The 20,072-nt window shown below is 43.4% G+C and overlaps 1 protein-coding gene across 1 annotated transcript in view; it reads left to right on the top strand.

Moving 5' to 3' along the window:
• The first annotated feature begins 522 nt into the window (after nucleotides 1–522).
• Nucleotides 523–20,072, top strand: part of GPR158 (G protein-coupled receptor 158) — a 195,293-nt gene continuing 175,743 nt past the window's right edge. The window contains exons 1-2 of the mRNA XM_069859510.1: nucleotides 523–1,429; nucleotides 13,491–13,596. Of these exons, the coding sequence (XP_069715611.1) occupies nucleotides 576–1,429; nucleotides 13,491–13,596 (960 nt within the window). The 5' untranslated portion in view covers nucleotides 523–575. The remainder of the gene's footprint in view (nucleotides 1,430–13,490; nucleotides 13,597–20,072) is intronic.

The following is a 20,072-nucleotide window of genomic DNA, read 5'->3' as shown; positions in this document are numbered from 1 at the left end:
CCTCCCCCCGCGGGCCCGGCCGGCGGCAGGCGAAGCGCGGAGCCTCGACGCCTCTCCGCGGCGGGGGCGCCGCCTCTTGCAGCGCCGCACGGCGCCGTCCTCCTGCCCCGTGAGTGGCTGCCGGCTGACTGACAGGCGAGGCGGCCACACGGGGCGGCGGCTGCCCGGCGTACACCTATAAGGGCCGGCGGGGAAGGGGTGCGGAGCGGTGCGGGGCCGCCCGGTGAGCAGCCTCCCGCAGCCTCCCCGGCGGCAGCAGCAGCAGCAGCAGCGCCGCGCATCCCCCAGCATCGCCCCGCAGCGCCGCGCGTCCCCGCATCCTCCGCAGCGAGCGGCGGCGGCGGCGCCGCGCGTCCACCCCCCCCCGCCCTGCGGCGGCGGCTCCCGGAGGATGCGGAGCGGCGGAGCGCGGGCGGCGGCGCGGCGCGGCGGGGGGACCGGGCGCGGGCGCCGCCGCCCCTGCGCGCTGGGCCGGGCGGCGGCTCAGTGAGCGCGGCGGCGGGAGCGCGGGCGCTGCCGGGCGCGGGGCCGCGCCGCCACAGGTGACTCTGGGGCCGGGGGCTCGGCCGCGGGACATGGCTCCGCCGCGGCTGCTGCTGCTGCTGCTGCTCCTCCTCGCCCAGCGCGGGCTCGGCGCCGCGGGCCGAGGGCGGGAGCGGGCGCTCCGGGGGAGGCAGCCCCTTTACAACCACGTCGAGAGCCGGGAGCCGGCGCCGCGGAGCCGCTCTCCGGAGAGCAGCGTCTTGGCGCAGCGGCTCGCCGAGGAGGTGCCCCGGGACGTGGCCTCGTTCCTCTACACGGGCGACTCCCGGGAGCTGCGCCGCGCCAACTGCTCCGGGCGCTACGAGCTGGCCGGCCTCGCCGGGAAGTCGCGCTCCGCCGCGCACCCGTCCCTGCACGGCGCCCTGGACACCCTCACCCACGCCACCAACTTCCTCAACGTGATCCTCCAGAGCAATAAGTCGCGGGAGCAGAACTTGCAGGAGGACCTGGAGTGGTACCGCGCCTTGATCCGAAGCCTCTTGGAGGGGGACCCTAACATCTCCAGGGCAGCTATCACGTTCAGCACGGAGCCTTTCTCCTCCGCCCCCCAGGTTTTTCTCCAGGCGAGCAGGCACGAAAGTCAGGTCCTCTTGCAGGACTTGTCCTCCTCGGCTCACCGCCTGGCCAACGCCTCCGTGGAGATGGAGGGGTTCCATAGCTTGAAGCGCAAGTGGAGGCCTCATCTGCACAGGAAGGTCTTAAACACGGGCCACAAAACTTTGGAGAACAGCTGGAAGAAGCGGGAGAGCTTCACTACCGATAAGAACCACATCAGGTGGTCCTCACCTTACCTGGAATGTGAGAATGGGAATTACAAACCTGGCTGGCTAGTGACTCTCTCTGCTGCTTTCTATGGGCTGCGGCCAAACCTCCTCCCTGAGTTCAGGTAGGAGGAGGGGGTTTTGCTCGCTTTCTGTCGAGAAAAGGGTAGGATGAGGTTTTGGCCCTTCCCCTCCCCTAGGGGAGGGCGCACTGTGTCTCTGGAGTGACCTAAACAACCCTTGCCAGGTGGGCTGCTCGGTCACACCAGAGTGACCTCGGGCCTTCCTGTTGAGCTCTACCTTCGCCTGCGTTACGGAGCTGTTGCTCAGCAGAACTGCTTTCGTCTCTGCCTGTGTGACAGCAGTTGCTTCACCTGCTCCCACAGAAATGGGTGTTGATGTGGGTCCCTGGCACCCTTCTGGGTGGGGGGGCGAGAACAGTGTTTGCCAGTCGTAGTTTATTTCTGACTGCAAGGAGATGATGTTTACAGAGTTGTTATTTCTTACTGCATGGCATAAGTAAAACTGGCTCGCCCCCAGCTATGATTTTTAACCCGCTGGGAAACAATATTTTTATAGTGGTAAACTGCTGTTTCTGGTCTCCAGAGTGCATACCCTGTGGGATGCTCAAGCTTGGTCAGTGCTAAATACATTTGTAGGTGAATAAGCGTTTGTGCCTGCAGTTCTGCCATAGTACATGTGGCTACGACCTGAGCTGGCAGTAGGAAAGCTTTTCTTAGGATAAACTGTTACATGGCTGTGTAGCTGAAATATGGCATATGTAAAGAATTGTTTGTATTTTTAATGCCATTACCTCCAGAACTTTGCAACTGGACTGTGACCAGCAGAGGGTACGGTATAAAAAGATGACATTCTTGTGTCATCTTATTTTGACAGCAGAGAGGGATGTACCCCAGGACTGAGAACAACCTGTGGGGCGTAGGATGTCAGATTTTTCCTGCTGGCATTTCTGTCATGGTGCTCGGGGCAACTGTACCTTAGGGAACGACCACTGCCTAGAAGCAGCTGGCATTTCTCAGAAGGTGGGAGAGGATCATGGGATTTCCTTTCTGCTGCAGTTGGATAGTAGGTAAAGATAAACAAAACCGTAGCAGATGCTGAAGAAATTTTGCCACACCTAGGTGGTCAGGCAGTTGTGTATGTGAACTCTGGTTTTCTTGGCTTAGTCATTGGGATCAAACAGGTATGAATGCAGTTGTGCATGCATGGGGTGGGGGTGGGGGGGTGGGGTAGAGGGAATAAAAATCAGCTGAATAGAAAGTGGCTGGATTTCTCTATGGAATTACTTTTTGCCCTGAAATCCTCACAGTTACGAGGCTGGTAAGGTTAAGAGCTCATCTGCAAGCTGATTGTTGCTAAATTCCTTTCAGGACCAAGAACAGCTCCACTGCCAGAGCTCTTCTGGACCCTAGCAGATATGTGTGTGTGAGTCCCCAGAAAAGCTCAAGAGGCTTCTTGTATTTTACTGAAATGCGGTATTTCACACTTGATGAACTTCAGGATGCAGAAGAAAGCACGTGTAGGCTGATCTCTTGTTGGGAATAGAGGTACACATAGTAATAAGAAGCAGGCTGGAGGTTGGGTGACAGATGCTAACTGTCTCCAAATCTAGTTCTTGATATAAAGCTTAATTCAAAGAAGCTGTGGTCTTGACTTCAGTTAAAAGAAAAACAGATCTATTGAACAACAGTCTAAAGCTTCAACTTCGGCTCTGTGCCAAGATCCTGTGATGCCAAGAAGCATCTTGGTGTTGTAGGTTTCTGCTGTGGTAGGTCTGGTGTGGAGAACAGACCGGATCCATTTTGGAGTAATCCTGGACAATGAAGGCAACCAGTACAGGTCCTCCTGGGTGTAGTACAAAGCACTGCCTTCACTTCAGTGATAGAATAACCTATTGTAACTTCAGAGGGCACCCAGTAAGCACTTCTAAGCTTGGAGAACCTCTTCATATTTAGAAGATAGCGTCATTGGATGTCCTGTGCAAATTTGAAGTGTTGTATTGCCGTTGTACTGAACAGTTAGGACAAAACTAACAAAATGTTGTATTGTCAAAACAAATGGGTCAGTATATTTTGTAACTATAGAAGGAAGCGAGTGGAACAAGTGTGTGTGTATATATATTCACACACATACATGCACATATTCTGGCAAGGCTAAATAATGGTTCCTATGTTCCTAGTTTGACTTACGTTATATGAAAGATGGGCTTCTAATAAAAGCTTACTTTTTCAATATCGCAAGTAATACCTCTGCAGCTACATAGGAAGTTCTATAAACAAAATACACTGCTGCCCAAACTTGTTGGATGTCTTAATGTTGCACAGTATTTTCTATACTTGGTAGGCATGCCTCAGCGTGAGTTCTTAAGAGGAGAAGTGGTTTAAAGTATAAGCATGTAATACAAAAATGTAAATTCTAATGTAGTTGTTACAGCATTAGTATTAATCACTATAAGGTGCCTCTTGAAATAAGCTTTATTTCCCTTCACCCTCTGTCTTTGAGTGACATAATGGTTTAATTTTAAATTCCTGTTTAAAGCCCATATGGTAAAAAGCAATATGTATTAATCTCCACCTTTTGAGAAAGTTACATTGGTAACTATTGGTAACTATTCAGTATGTATGAAATATCTGTTAGGAACATGTTAATGGATCAGTTTATGTGCTCCTTCCATTTAATAGTCTGACCTGAGGTCATTGATAGTAATTTATTGTGTGCCCCTTTAATATTCTTCTAAGAGTTTGTGTACTTTCTTCTTTGCTGACATTGGGTTTATGGCATGGTGCATTAGAATAAGAGGCGTTCAAGAACACATTATCTCTGTGGAAGAGAGTTCTTTCCAATTACAGAAGGAAAAGCCGTTGCTCCTGCTTCTTAGTCTCTTCTGTTGCAGTAACAGATGGATTTGTGACATGGTGTAGCAATGGGAAGAGTTTAATGAAGGCAATACTAATGATTACTATGGGTTATGTTCAATACATGCTACTATTGCTGTGCTGTTGTCAATGACACTCTGAAAGTACACCAAAAAAAAGAGAAAATCTTTGTTCTTCACTTTGTGAACGTTTATAGTGCCTTCTGCCAGAGGAAATGAGTGCTGTTGGCATGCAGTTCTTGCGAACAGCTTGCTATTTGTCTTTAATTTCACCTCCCACCCCCTCCCTTGACCCCTTCCCAAGAGCTGACAACCAAACTATCTGAAGTGAAGGCCAAGGTTGGTGAGAGAATATGGTGGTTTTTCTTGCCAAGGCTGACACTATAGGCCAGTACTGAGATGGAGAAACCAAAGATGACTTGATTGTGCTGATAAATGTACCAGAAGCTGTCCAGTTCCGGTGGGACCACATTTGCAGCTTCCTAGCAGTGCTTGCTGGCGCTTCATCTGCATTCATTGTCCTTTTCTCTCCCTGCACTTTAGGTGGACCGAATTCCCACCTGCTTACACGTTACAGTGTAGGCTGTCATTCAGAAGTGGAGATCCACAGAGACCAGAAGTAATCACTTTGTGATATTAACCATTCCCTTCTCCTTTCTTAAAGAGTCTGAGCTGATGCAGCTTGCAGCTGGAATTCACTGAATATGTCTGATTGCTCTCCAGCTCCAGGGTAGGGCATGATGGCACTTGTCACTGATCTTCTGTGATCTCTGTTACTTTCTGTTACATGATGAGACTGAACCATATTCTGCGGCACATGGTGATTCAGCTGATCTCTTTTCAGCCCTACTGTGGAAGTGGAAAGATGTGAGAAGTTGCAAGTTATGACTGTATTTCATTCTCTAAAAGTGCTTGCTTGGTCTTTGAAGAGGAGATGAGATGTTTTCAGTGCTTCAGTGGTCTACGAGGCCAATGGGGAGGATCACTCTGATCTGAAAGAAAGGTGTGCAAGTAGTGAACTACTAGGATCATAGGAGGTTTTTTTAAAAAAAAAGTCCTCCTGGGTCACTGAGTTGGTCCATTGTCACAAGCCCCCTTAAATCTCATCAGCTTACTGATCTCCATCTTAAAGTAGGTGGGCTTCTCTCTAGACTCTCCAGTCTGCTGGCATGCCAGGCCTAATGGTAGGAATAGCTGCTTCTGATTTCTGATCTAGGTTTATTCACAGTCAGTTCTCATCCATTTATTTCTCTTCCAGAATTGCCTTCTGTCTGAAATAGCACTCTGCTGATGTTTACTGCCCTGACCTATTTATAGGCAGCAGTCCCTTCTCCACCTTTGTTTACTAGACTACACAAATAAGCTTTCTTTAGCCTCCTTTTAAGCTCTCTGTTGCCATGGTCCCTCTTCTCAAGTCTTGTTCCAGTATTTCTTGAACGCGATTAGTCAGATCCATTTGCAGTGTTTCAGTTTTGTGCAATGACATCAATTATCCCCGAACTCTGATGAATGAATTGCTGCTTTTGCAGTTCAAAATGTTCTCTTGCATGCTGTTCTAATTTTCTTTAATGCCGTGTTGCAGTATGTCAACATTTTGGGAACTGATCATTGATATCACACTATATTTCATCAAGGAGGTCAGAATATCTTTAGTGTACAGGGACAATTTTTTCCCTCCCAGATGGCCAGGCAGTTTTTTTGCCAAATCCAGGGCAGTATTTGCAGTCTTTTTTTAAGGACTATTGGGAGAATGCAATGGAATAATGGCTGTCTTAGCAGAAAGCTATACAATCATCAGGTAGAGTAAGGTGGCTTTTTTTGTTTGTTGGTTTGGGGGTTTTGTTTTGTTGTTTTCTTTTTTTTTTTTGTTTTGAATGATGATGCATTCTGGAGCATTTGCAGGTAACTTCATTCTGAAGTTTGGCTGAAACAAGTGTTACCTCTTAATATTTTCTGTCTTCCTGGCATTTGCTACTTCTCTGTTAAGTATTGGAGAGGTATTCCTTAGTGCAAAGTTTGCACAGTTAAACTTAGCTGTGTTTTCTCTAAAGGCAGTGTAACGTAGTGATTTCCACTGTGCTATTACAATGACTCAGATCGCTCCAGCGTTAGGCCATAAGGGAGCGCTTAGTTAAGGAAACGTTATTGAAGGCAAATTAAAACATGGAGGCAGAAGTATATATGACAAGTAATTTTTTAGGGAATATGCATTTTTTCATATTTTGCTAAATACTTCACAGCTATTAAATTGTTTGATAAAATAACCAGAAATATAGACAGAAAAAGAGAAATTCTAAAAATTAGTAACTTTTTTTCTTTTAAATATGGTTTAATTTCTTCCTTTAGCCATCTTATTTTTTTCCCTAGTTTATCTCTCTCTAGTCTCAGTGCAAAACTAAGAAAGAAAATTAATTTTAACACTTTAAGGAGGTTTTCTCATTTTTTTGTGATATGATACATTAGTTTTATAATCCTGAAAATATTTTAAAATTATGAGACTTAACATTTTTTCTGTAACATCCCCTGGCCTATGGAGTATGATGGAAGACATGAGTAGATTTGGAACAGGTTTTAAAAATGAAAAGGAATTATTTATTTCCTAGAACTTCTGAAAGTCTTGGATTTGTATTCCTGAAAAAGAGGTGAGAACAAAGAAATGTCTTCCTCTGATTTACTGTCTGCTTATAGAAACCCCCAGTATGTTTTAAGTGTTCTTTGAGCAATCAGTGATGTCTTTTTTGTATGAGGTCATGGATAAGGATAGAAAACTAGATGGTGATGAAACAGAAAGAACAATAAATAGGGGGTTCTTGTTTAGAAGTATGATTCAGCTTTCTTCACAAGTGGAGAAACAAAAAGTGAAATAAGTTAAGTATGGCTGGGAGAGGAATGAAACACATACTGTGTTTATGTCCACAATTGTGTAGTACTTGGTAGGTTGCAATAAAAAGAATTAGCTTTTTGGGATCAAACTGCTGTTTACACTCCTCTGTTCTCCACCCCTTGGGCAAGACTTCCATCACAGCAGGTTATCAAAGCTCTTTTAAAGGGAATGAATGTATGATAGATCTTACTATCTGAGATTCAGCTCCAGTACTGTCACCTGCTATTCTGTCTATTCATGAATCTGGGCTGAGACAGAGGAATGTTCCTAAAGATAAGAACAAAAATATGGCAGTGTTAGGTCACATGAAAGGTGTACCTAGCCCTCTCTCCAAAAGCAGCTTTTGGGACGTACTTAGGGAAAAATGTAAGAGTGGTGGAAGTAACAAGTTCTCTTATCTTTGTTATATCCCATTTACAAATAATAAATAATAACCCCTCCCCAACCCGCTTTTCAGATGCTATCTGAATGAATATTGATAGCAAGTATGGATTAAACTGACCTCCATGGTTTTAATTCACTTTTTGACCCATCTTTCTCTTCTGCAATGCAGTTTGGCACTGGATTCCATAATATAGTTATGAATTGCTTGGGAAAAAAAATTATATTCTGTTTTAAAATTTGCTCCACGTATCTAGATTCACTGGGAAATCCCAGATTCTTATGATAAGAAAACACTTTGGAAAACATTCATTCATCTCCTCTCTGCCAATCACATCTAGTTCTGGTTTATACTAAGTATCATTATCACCTGCAGACTGTCTCTGCTCACTTATTTGTGGTTGTCTGTCAATGTGTTGGAACAAAGCAGGGATATCTGTGGTGCCCAGCTTGTCATCATCCCTGCACGTGTAAGCTGATTTTTGTCACATTGATACAATTGAGAGTGGCTCAAAGGTTAGAGCCTTCTTGTCTTTAAAGTATGCAGTGATGAAAATAATTTGTTTTCTGCAAAGGCTTTGAGCAATTTTCATATCTTGTTTGCCTCTTGGCCTTAGAGCTTCTACTTTAGGCTTCCTTTTCCTGAGATATTTGAAAAATTTTTAATGATTAGAGCCTGTGCTTTAAATGTGCAGCTTCTAAAAACGTCTTTTGGTCTTGCAGATTCATATCTTCCTTGCCCAGGTTTATCCCTCTCAGTAGTTTTTTTTTTTTTTTTTATGTTGGATTCCACATGCTTTTCAGTTTTAAAATTCCCTTATTACCTTCAGTGTCAGAAGATTTGGTGTTGCTGGGCTGAGGCCATCTCTCCTGTATGGGATCCTTCTAATTCAAAAGCTCTTCTTGTTCCTAAACCTATTTTTACTTAGATCATTTCTATATTGTTCTTTGAGGCATGCTTTTTCCACCTGTCTCTTTGACCTCATTGGGACCTTTAAAAAAATGCTGTTTTCTTACTAAATAGATTGAATTTGATTCCAAAACCTTTTTTTTTTCATAGGGAGAATCCAATATAAGTGGTGCGTCACAGTCATTGATAATTCTGCATTCCTTTACAAGGTGATGCTTTGTGACAGAGCAAGCAGGAGCTTAAACATCCTTAAGCATAAAAAATACCACCACTTCTTGAAGTATCTAGGAAGCTCTCTGACTAAACTGCAGGGAAATTCCCAGAGAGGCAGCACTGTATGCCATATATTTGAAATAATTCTTGGGACAGCAGAGGATTCAGCTTCAAGTATTTCACCTTTGTAGTAGTGTTCCAAATGGTCTACAGGGATTTTCTTTGCAGGTGGATCCTAATACGTGTGCCCACACTGCTATACCTTACTCTTCAGTTAAGTTTATTTTTAGTGAAATCTGATTCACTAGTGAAAATTTGTACTAAAAAGCAGCAGTTGTGCTGTGGCTGAGGAATTATATAAGTCTGTCTCTGTCCTGTTAGTAAGAAATCAGTGGTAACTCCTTGACCGGATCAAAACGAGGATATATGTAATGTCCCAGAAGCCTTTTGTGAATTCTGGCTGGATATATGGAGAGAGTAGTTTTAAAAACATCTGAGATGCAGAATCCCAAATCTTAACTTTCAAAAGCAACATGAACCTGCAGAAGCTCTTGATTACCAGTACAACTTATGGCTGAAAGCCACTTGCAGATTTGGTACCCAGGTGCCAAATGCCGGGTCCTGCACTTGGGGTAATACAACCCTGGGCAGTGCTATAGACTAGGGGAAGAATGACTAGAAAGCTGCCCAGAGGAGAAGGACCTGGGGGTGTTGGTTGACAGCCGACTGAACATGAGCCAGCAGTGTGCCCAGGTGGCCAAGAAGGCCAATGGCATCTTGGCTTGTATCAGAAACGGCATGACCAGCAGATCCAGGGAGGTTATTCTGCCCCGTACTCGGCACTGGCAAGACCGCGCTTTGAATACTGTGTTCAGTTTGGGGCCCTTCGCTACAAGAAGGATGTTGAGGCTCTGGAGCGAGTCCAGAGAAGAGCAACGAAGCTGGTGAAGGGGCTGGAGAACAGGCCTTATGAGGAACGGCTGAGAGAGCTGGGGTTGTTTAGCCTGGAGAAGAGGAGGCTGAGGGGAGACCTCATTGCTCTCTCCAACTACCTGAAAGGAGGTTGTGGAGAGGAGGGTGATGGCCTCTTCTCCCAAGTGACAGGGGACAGGACAAGAGGGAATGGCCTCAAGCTCCACCAGGGGAGATTTAGGCTGGATATTAGGAAAAAGTTCTTCACAGAAAGGGTCATTGGGCACTGGAACAGGCTACCCAGGCAGGTGGTTGATTCACCTTTCCTGGAGGTGTTTAAGGCACGGGTGGACGAGGTGCTAAGGGGCATGGTTTAGTGTTTGATAGGAATGGTTGGACTTGATGATCCAAGAGGTTTTTCCAACCTGGTGATTCTATGATTCTATGGTTATTTTTGTATGCTCCGTTAAAGGTACATTGAAGGAGGCTCAGGTGTTGGGTAGTGTGCACTGTTTGAAAATTAATATTTTTGGAAGCGTCAGCCTCCGAAATAAGGATGGTTTGAAGAGGTACCTGCCCTGAAAACATTGGCCATAGTAATTACAGTGTGCATTTATCTAGATGTGTGGATATTTATAGATTTGAGATAGATGTAGAGAATTTGTTTTTCTTACCTCCTTGTTTTGTGGTGAGAAGAACTTATGAATGACAGCGTGTAGGGATGAATGAATATGGTAGCAAGAATCTAGGCAGGGATTTAAGTCTGAGGGTGGTCTACTTGAGCGTTTGATAACTGTGCCTTACACCTTAGTTATGGCTGCTTACAATGCTTACAAGTACACAAATAGGTGTACAAACTTAGAAGACAAAGTTCGAATGCCTGTTTATCTGAGCTGTGATGACCTCAGTGTTAAACATCTTTTGAAGATCTAGAGGACAAAGCTGTTGTTTATAACCATTTGCATGTTACCAGGCTGTCATTCTGTGCAACTCTGGCTTAAGCTGGCTAGGAGAAAGAGGACATACTCCGCTGCTTTTTTATGATGTAGCAGTACAGGCAAAAAAAAATCTTCTGTAGATAGAGGTTTTACAACATGTTGTTACAATGAAATATTATAACTACTGAAACTATAAAGATAGCTAGGAGGTTAGGAAAATAAGCTTAAATCAATTTCTGGCACAGATTTCAATGCAAACAGCATGCCAACAAACTGGTACTGGAAATTAAGACAGACATGAAAGCCTCTTAAATCAAACATCTGACCAGATAGAAAGTCCTTGATGACATCGCTCTTTGATGATTATCTATTATGTACAATTCAACTAATTCTTTTTATCTGCATGTTAAATACGAATGTGTAATCCTTAGGTATCTTTTTTTTTTTTTTTTGTCGTAAAGACTGTAAAATTGTGTCAAACCCCAAATATTTATTGTTATAAGGAGATTAACAAAATATACTTACTTGCCAGATGGTCCGCAATTACCAGTAATATTGTTATTAATGTATCGCTGTGGCTTGGGTTTATCCAGGCAGTATTGTCTGTGTCGATGAATGTATTATGCTGGCAAGTGGACTGTATTCTTATACAGTTGATATTTGTCTTGATTGCTTCTATCAAGATAGCAGAGCTACACTTATTCCCCGTTAATTCAATAAATATATTACTGTATGCATTCTAGGAGGATGTGTTCTTCCATATGTTCCATTTTCCGAATGCTGAATCAAAAATAACTGAAAATGTGGGTGGCTAACCAGGCTGTGCCAGCTACTTTATTAATCACAGATGAATTACAGAAATACATCTTCAAGTACATTTCTATGTACTCTGTGTAATAATGACAGGGTACAAGTCTGAGATGTTTTAAAGTGGCAAAGCCTCCAAAATAAATTCAGTAAGTCTTGATGCTTTCTGTAAATGCCCCATGTATACTTAAACTTTTCTTTTGAAAGCATTGTATCCTCAAGTAGTTGCTGACCCTGTTACTACCGCGGCAGAACTGTAATGTTACCATGAAGCTTGAACATATGTTGCAAAGGTCTAGTGAAAAAAGAATAATATGCAGTGTGGGGAAAAATGGAAAGCTTTTTGTAGATTGTAGAGGGAAAGGAGAGTTTCCTCTCTTAACAGTTGAAAACAAAATGTACACAAGAGAAAAGCTTTCCATATAAAGGAAGTAAAGACCTACTTTCCTGAAGTGCTTGGAGTCTCCCAGACAAATCTGTTGCAGTCCTAATAAAGATGAATCATCAGTGATTAATTCTAACAGTGTTAGTGCTCAACAGACCCTTGCCAAAGTGCTTGGTATATAGCATAGTATTGGTCCTGGTCCTGGTCCTGCTGCCTCCTTCATGCCTGTATGCAGCCACAGTAAGATTATTCACTTGCGGAACAGGCCCTGTCTCAAGCCCACATGCTAATATTTATGCTCAGAAAACTCCAGAAAACTTACCTGCTGTGTTCTGTATTTGACCAGATAAGGAATTAATTCTGCAAGCATCTGAGATGGACACCTTGTCACCAGGTTAAAATAAGCTGGTAATCCACTGATAACACCATCTTGCAAAGAGTTAGTTTGGACAGTATGGCAGTTTTCCCTTGAGGTCATTGGTCACCTGCAACGTGGAAAAAGCAGTTGAGTGTAGTGCGTGCAGTTTGAAATTGAACTTGCAAGAGACAGCACTTAGGTCATTTCTAAGTGTACTCGGCATCATGCTGTTTAGATTCTAGGCAGGAGGAGGAGGAGGATGAAGCATATCTATACTAACTTCCTACTGGTTATACTGCATAATTTCATAAAGAGTTCTTCAGATCACTTAAATTATATGTTTGTGTTTCTCTAATGACTTAGTAGTATGTCTGAAGATGAATGTCCAGTTATAGCTGTTGTGGACGCTGGCACAGGTTGCCCAGGGAAGTTGTGGATGCCCCCATCCTGGAGGTGTTCAAGGCCAGATTGGATGGGGCCTTGAGCAGCCTGATCTAAGGGGAGATGTCCCGGCACATGGCAGGGGGATTGGAATTAGATGATATTTAAGGTCCCTTCCAACTCAAACAATTCTTTTATTTAAGAAATAGTACGAGGAGTTACATTCTGACATTTTTGCTAAGTCTGCACAGCAGCAAAGCAGTCGCAGATATGTACTCTCACAAGATGATGCTAGAACTGTTCTACTTGCAAAGTAATTCTGGCAGTTATTTTAGAGAGAATAAGGACATTTTTGAAGGCTTTTTTAAAAGACATGCAACTTCAGTCTTATGGCTTTTTTTCTTCTGGTGATTTTGGTGTTGTGTATAAAGTAAAGCATTGGTTTTGAGATTGGGATGCTAGCTTTTCATTCAAAAAAATTTCTGAGGGAAACTGTTAAACACTTGAGTGTTCTTGGCATAGAACTGATACAGTTCAGGCAGCCCTTGAGGACCGGTGTGTAGGAAATGTTTATCTTGGTTTCATAGACATCAATGGCCTTTTCCTGGCTTGTGTTGCCCTTCTGATGCTGTGTTGGGTATTATACCAGCACTGACTGGCAGAGCTGGGGAGAGAGGGGTTTGGGTGCCTGCTGGAGTAGGACACTGAGCCATGGGGGACAGGGCTGAAGTCACTGAAGGTCAAGTGATAGGTGACAGGACAAGCATGAATGGCCTCAAGCTGCGCCAGGGAAGGTTCTAATTAGACATTAGGAAAAAATTCTTCACCAAAAGGGTTATCTGGCACTGGAACAGGCTGCCCAGAGAGGTGCTGGAGTCATCATTCCTGGCGGTAAGATGAGTAGATGAAGTGCTTAGGGATATGATTTAGTAGTAGACAGGTATGGTTGGGCTTGATGATCTCAAAGGTATTTTCCAACCTAGGGTTTTTATGATTCTATGATTTAATAAAATTCTTTATTTAGAAGAAAGATACAGTTCTGCTTTGCAGGCTGCAGTATCACAATGAAGTTTAGCCTGTTTGTGTAGTCACTGTGTTTAAGATTGTTTTTCTCTTTTCAGAGGTGTTGTCAAAGTTGATATCAATCTGCAGAAGGTGGACATTGACCAGTGTTCGAGTGAGGGATGGTTCTCAGGGACACACAGGTGTCATCTCAACAATTCTGAGGTAAGTCTGTCCCCAGTGGACTGAGCTACACTTCAGCTACACTATGAATAATTTTCTGTAGCATAAGTACTACCTTACAGACTTCAAATGTTGTTTGTATGCTGAAAAGATCTTTTTATACAAGGTAATAAGGTATGCATGAGTTTCAGGAACGCTTGCATCTCAGGAATATTAGTGTTAAATATAAGAGAAGCTAAGTTATTGTGCCGAAATAGCAGCTATATGGAAAAAGAATACTACCAGTGAAATGATTTATGAAGTTCTGCTTGCAAGTCAAACAATTCTTTTACACTTAAAATAGGCATTTAATGTCAGTGTCACATTTGACTGGACAGCCTTGCAAAATACTGTGCAAGTGGCTCAAATGCTAATGCTAGTTATTCAGAAGAACATGGACTTTTGGTAGAGTGATACAGAATACCAGGCAGAATTGGATACTGTAATTCTTTCATAACCAAATTCCAGCATTTTGACAGAGTTGACTAAATGTTTCTCTTCAGCTCCTTCCTGCTTCCCCTTCCTCCCGAAGGTCTTTGTCTGACACTGTCTGTCAGCATGCAGTAGATCATTCAGCCTGGCCAGTTCGTGTGTGCCGTGAAACTTTAAATCAAAATGTATTAAATGGTTTTTCTTTTTATTGTGGCATATGATGTTGTTTTCAAAGACCCCTATTTGTTTTCTGTGAGAGTAGGTACCTCATGCACCTTTGTGCTTTCAGAAAAGACAATTAAAATATGAGGAAAGTTGACGGTTGTCTACCAGAATCCAGGAGATGTTTGCCTAATTAGTTATAAAATGCCAGTTTATCAAAGCCAAATATACATTTAGGAAAAGAGTTGGTTTTGATGGATTTATCTACTGACACTTTTGAGCAAGAAAAACTCAGAATTTTTGTAAATATCTTTTTTGGTATTTTTCATTTGGGTTTTTTTTTGTTTTTTCTTAAAATAAACCTGAAACAAGAAATCAAGCAGTCTTTGAAAGACTAATTTTAAATAAAATATTTCTGCAAATGGAAAAAGATGCTTTTTTCTATAAGTACTTTTTAACTTCTGAATTCAAGGGAGCACTTTTATAATAATTCGTATTTCTTCCTGGAAGAAAGTGTTGTTTCCTATGAGATCTGGAAAACTGTGGTTTATAATATATACTAATTACTCTGAATGTGATTATATATTTTGGCAAGTGCTCCTCCTTTCCCTAATATTTTGTGAGCAGAAATGTCAACAGAGGGATGGGATTGTAAGTTGCATCTTTTTGTGCAGTGAAGAAGAAAAGGGGAAAAAAAAACTTATGAGAAGGTTAAGTGGAAAACAGTCAAAATCAAAATGGAGAAAATGAAGAAATATCAATGGAGGGCTTTAACACACCTTTGGTCTGGTTCAAAGCCCACTGTTTGCTGTAGTGGGGTCTGAATCATGCTCTGTATTCTGAATGTTTAGGAAAACAGAATCTGAGTCAAATCAAACTAGATATAATTCCACAATTACACTTCCCTTTCAAATCTTCCATTAAGAGTGTGTCCTAGAGAGAATAATGCAAAAACATACTCTCTCTGGAATAATTTGTTGGAGAAGGAGGGGAAATAAAAGGACTTTTTTTCACTTCTCTCGATTAATTTTCGTGGGAGTAAAAACTAGGTTTTATTTCTCTATAGAATTCACTCTGATTGTGAAAAGGGGTTTTCTTCATGAACATGACATTCAGTAAAATCTCCCTTCCATTTTATTATCTCACATGAGGCAAGAGGAGTGACATTTAGGAAACCGAGTGCAGAGTGAAATTCTGCATGGAAGATGACCGCAAAGGTCTCAAATTTTTGTGTCTTGAGAAAAGCATTCGTCAGACTTTAGTGTGTCTCTGGGCAGGCTGGAAAATCTCACCTCTGTGATTTGGTCTCTTAGTGGATGTGAGTAACTTGAGGTAGCTCTCATGGACCACTGATGTAGCTCCACCAGCTCTGAGCCAGGACTGGATTCTCAGCATTCTGGGCTTCACTCTCCTGTTGAGAGGGTGGTGGGTGTCTGCTGTCTGCTGAAGGAGAGAGTAACATTTCTTTTACTTCAAATGTACATTACAGATCATTTCTTCATGTTGGAATTCTGGGGTGTGGTGTTGTAAAGCTGACAGTGCTCAAATAGATTTTTGCAGAGCTTTTGTCTACCTGACTCACTCCAGCTGTTGGTTTTGCTTCTTTTTTTTTTTTTTTTAAATTTTTTTGCTCTCCCTGTTTATTCTGCATAGTGTTTTCCATGTTCTTTAGAGCTAACAAAGGCTGCTCTACAGTTTACAATAATCTTTCTTCCTGTACAGCACTTCTGCTACCCTTGAGTCCAACCTGATGTATCAGTATAAAGCCAAAACTGCTTTGTGCTGTTTTGAGGATAAGAAGCAGTGTTTGCTGATGTTACAAAGGATGCTTTATTTTTTATACCAGACAGTTACGTGTTTTTGTTTTAGTAAGCTTACTGGTGCTACAGTCCATAAATGAGTTCCTGTGATGCAAAAAGGGATTGAAATGGACATTCTAGGACAGAAGTTCTTTAATGAGTGACGCTGTATATGTAAAAGTGGCTCACGTTCACACCTTAAGGTGTTAATAACGTGGGGGAGGAAATGAATGCCACTGCATGAATGGCTTTTCAACTTGTATATAAAGCAGAAGACTGCCAGCTATTTGTTCTTTTCCACAGCACTTATTACAGTGATAAATCAACAAGAATGTCGTGGCTAAGAGAAAGATACATAGGTAATACAAACCTCCCCCAGAATGAACCTTGCCAGCAGGGAGTGGTTTTCCTTGTTGAGCTTGGAGAGTATGAGACTCCTTGCTTAGTGACAGTGACCCTGGGGATGAGGACTTGCTGGAAATAATCTGTGGAGGAGCTTTCTCTCCCTTTACCTTACAGTCACCCCTTTAGGAGAATTCAGCTCTTTCTTTATGAGCAGGTCCCATGTGCTGCTTGTTGCACTTCGTTTCATAGGAATCTACCTTGTGGAATAGGGTAAATGACATAGTTGTACAGCAATGCTTTCCACACAGTTTGTCTTACGTGCTAATGAAATGATATTCACCATCCTCTCTTTTATCTTTTTAAAGGCAGATACAGAAATACCTGCTGATGCTGGAATGCTTTGTCCCAGATTGCAAAGCCAGTCTCGAGCAGAGTAAGGAAGAGAGCAGGGATCTCTGGACTTCCAGCTCTGCTTAAGTTAGCCCTTCCTTCCTCTCTTTAGTTTTGTCAGGTGACTTGAGTATTCAGAGCAGCTTAGCCTTTGTGCAGACCATTTGGTGAGCCTTTGCCATGGTGAATGTCTGACTTAGCTTTGAAAGGCTGCTTACTTCATAGTCTGTATTACTCAGTGGGGCTACCAGCACCATTACATCTAAGGCATACAGCTCAGTAGTTCAGAGATACAACTCCCCCAGTGCTATGAAAATATAGCAAGTGACAGAGAAGGGGAGGAGGTGACTTTAGGAAAGAGACAAAAGGAAGGGAAAACCCCAACTTATGGGATACTAACATGTTTCTGCCTTACGTTTCAGTTTATTTTCTGGTGGCTATAATGTGCTAGATAACACTGCAGAGAAATTTTCCTTCTTTCTGTGCTGTTCTGAAATGTTTATCTTCTAAATAAAAAGCAATTGAAAGGAGGGAGCTCAAGGTGCGTTACAGGGAAAGTAAACACATAGTAAACTAGTGGTTTGTATGTGCTTGACAAAAAGGGGGGATGGGACCCAACTTCTACCAGAATATAGAGAGTTTGTTGTTGAAAGTACTGTGTTGCATTCATAACCATAGAATAACCAGGTTGGAAGAGACCCACCGGATCAACCATTCCTATCAAACACTAAACCATGCCCCTTAGCACCTCGTCCACCCGTGCCTTAAACACCTCCAGGGAAGGTGAATCAACCACCTCCCTGGGTAGCCTGTTCCAGTGCCCAATGACCCCTTCTGTGAAAAATTTTTTCCTAATGTCCAGCCTAAATCTCCCCTGGCGGAGCTTGAGGCCATTCCCTCTTGTCCTGTCCCCTGTCACTTGGGAGAAGAGGCCATCACCCTCCTCTCTACAGCCTCCTTTCAGGTAGTTGGAGAGAGCAATGAGGTCACCCCTCAGCCTCCTCTTCTCCAGGCCAAACAACCCCAGCTCTCTCAGCCGTTCCTCATAAGGCCTGTTCTCCAGCCCCTTCACCAGCTTCATTGCTCTTCTCTGGACTCACTCCAGAGCCTCAACATCCTTCTTGTGGTGAGGGGTCCAGAACTGAACACAGGATTCAAGGAGTAGTCTCACCAGTGCTGAGTACAGAGGGAGAATAACCTCCCTGGACCTGCTGGTCACGCTGTTTCTGATCCAAGCCAAGATGCCATTGGCCTTCTTGGCCACCTGGGCACACTGCTGGCTCATGGTCAGTCGGCTGTCAACCAACAGTCCCAGGTCCCTCTCCTCCAGGCAGCTTTCTAGACAGGCTTCTCCTAGTCTGTAGCACTGTGTAGGGTTGTTGTGCCCCAAGTGCAGGACCCGGCATTTGGCCTTGTTAAACCTCATGCCATTGGACTCAGCCCAGCGGTCCAGCCTGTTCAGATCCCTTTGCAGAGCCTCCCTACCCTCCAGCAGATCCACACTTCCACCCAGCTTAGTGCCGTCTGCAAACTTGCGAAGGGTGCACTCAATGCCTTCACCCAGGTCATTGATAAAGACATTGAACAGGGCTGGACCCAGCACTGAGCCCTGGGGAACCCCACTTGTCACTGGCCTCCAGCTGGATTTCACACCATTTCCCACCACTCTCTGGGCCCGGCCAGCCAACCAGTTTTCCACGCAGGAGAGTGTGCGCCTGTCCAGGCCAGAGGCTGACAGTTTCCGAAGCAGAATGCTGTGAGAAACTGTGTCAAAGGCTTTACTGAAGTCCTGGAAGACCACATCCACAGCCTTTCCCTCATCCAGCAGCCATGTGTCTGGCATGGAATCAGTAGATGGTGCTAACCTGTCTGTGACACTGGGATTTGGCTTTGGGAGGTCATCAAGAGTAACCTATTTATATGATGGAATAATGGTAGTGATAGTCCTTGCTTAAAAGAAAAAACGGAGTGTGGTTGGGGAATTAAAGAATGTTGTGACTCACATATATGGAATCCTTAGACATCCTATTCCTCCTTTAGCTGCCATCCTTAACTTAGTTGTTCCTCGATGGAGGGGGTTGGCTCTTAGATATCTTTTTTATGTATGATGCCCTCAAACTGAATACAAGACTAAAGCAAGTTTTGGGAAGTCGGACAGAAACTTTAGATCCACCATTTTTCAAGTTGACTTCTTAAATTCTTAATGTACAGTCATATGTTTCTTCCAATTTGTTCCCTTTTGTGCACAGGGCTTGTATATCCCTGATTTCATAGCAGCCTAGGTGGACTGGGTGAACAAGAGTGCCCTCCTTCAACCTCAGAATGCCCAGAAACTGCCCAGTCTGATTAGGCAGGAAGTAATGTTTGGCTTTGCACAGGGAAACCCAACTGCTGCAGTCCCTGGAGTCTGTTTTAGTTGTGATTTTTTTTCTGTCTCTTTAATTGTATCAGCCAAGAAGGAAGGGGGCTATGGTTACGGCTACGTGTTCTTCTCTTGACCTGGGGGAAGAAGGGACGACTTATGGTGAAGCACAGAGAGCTACGTTCTCCTTCCTGCCTTATACCTTGGCACTCATATAGGGAACAGTTTCCTGGAAGACATATATGAACAGGAGATTTGGGTTCTGTGGGTCTGCAATGAATGTGGTGATTAGTACCTGCAGGATTAGAAATAATTAAAATTAATTGGGTAGAGAACAAAATGATGCAGTTAATTCTGAAATAAACAAACATAAAGTATAGCTACCCAGTAACAAATCCAAAGTAATTTCATTATACAAGCAAGGCTGGTAAGAAAACATGCATCTTTACCCTGTAGAAACCTTTTAGAATTTTTATGTTAATAGATGGTATATTTTTTCCCCATACATGCTGGCAGCAGCTGCTGGCATTTTTAGTAATGACTATAGAGTCCTTATTGAGACACCACCAACAAAATCAAGACTGAGGAGGATCTGAAGAAATCAGCTGGCATAGCCCATTAAGCTCGGCCAAACACTTCCAACAGCAGCATCAGTCTGTGAAAAATAGCAGCGGTCTCCACGCTGTTCTCCCATCCTTAATGAGACTGCCAGCAGCTTGCAATGCAAGACAGGCTCTGCTGACATCCCTTTGGGTTTCAACAGTATTCCACAAATGACAGCGTGCAAAAATATCCAGAGGGAATGAGAGAGTCAGAGTAAACAAGAAAGCTGCGGTGCTGTCTGTATATAGTATGTGTATATCTATGTTTGTAGAAAGAAGCACGGGCCTACTATGTGTGTATTTATTCTGCACAAACACACAACTAGTTGAGAAAGGAAAATAAATGAGCAGTACAGCCAAAATATTTTTTTTCCTATTCTTTAGCAA

Source organism: Phaenicophaeus curvirostris, chromosome 6, assembly GCF_032191515.1.
Source record: "Phaenicophaeus curvirostris isolate KB17595 chromosome 6, BPBGC_Pcur_1.0, whole genome shotgun sequence".
NCBI classification, from domain to species: Eukaryota; Metazoa; Chordata; class Aves; order Cuculiformes; family Cuculidae; genus Phaenicophaeus; species Phaenicophaeus curvirostris.
The sequence above is the reverse complement of the archived record's forward strand: the minus strand, read 5'-3'. Positions and strand labels throughout refer to the sequence as shown.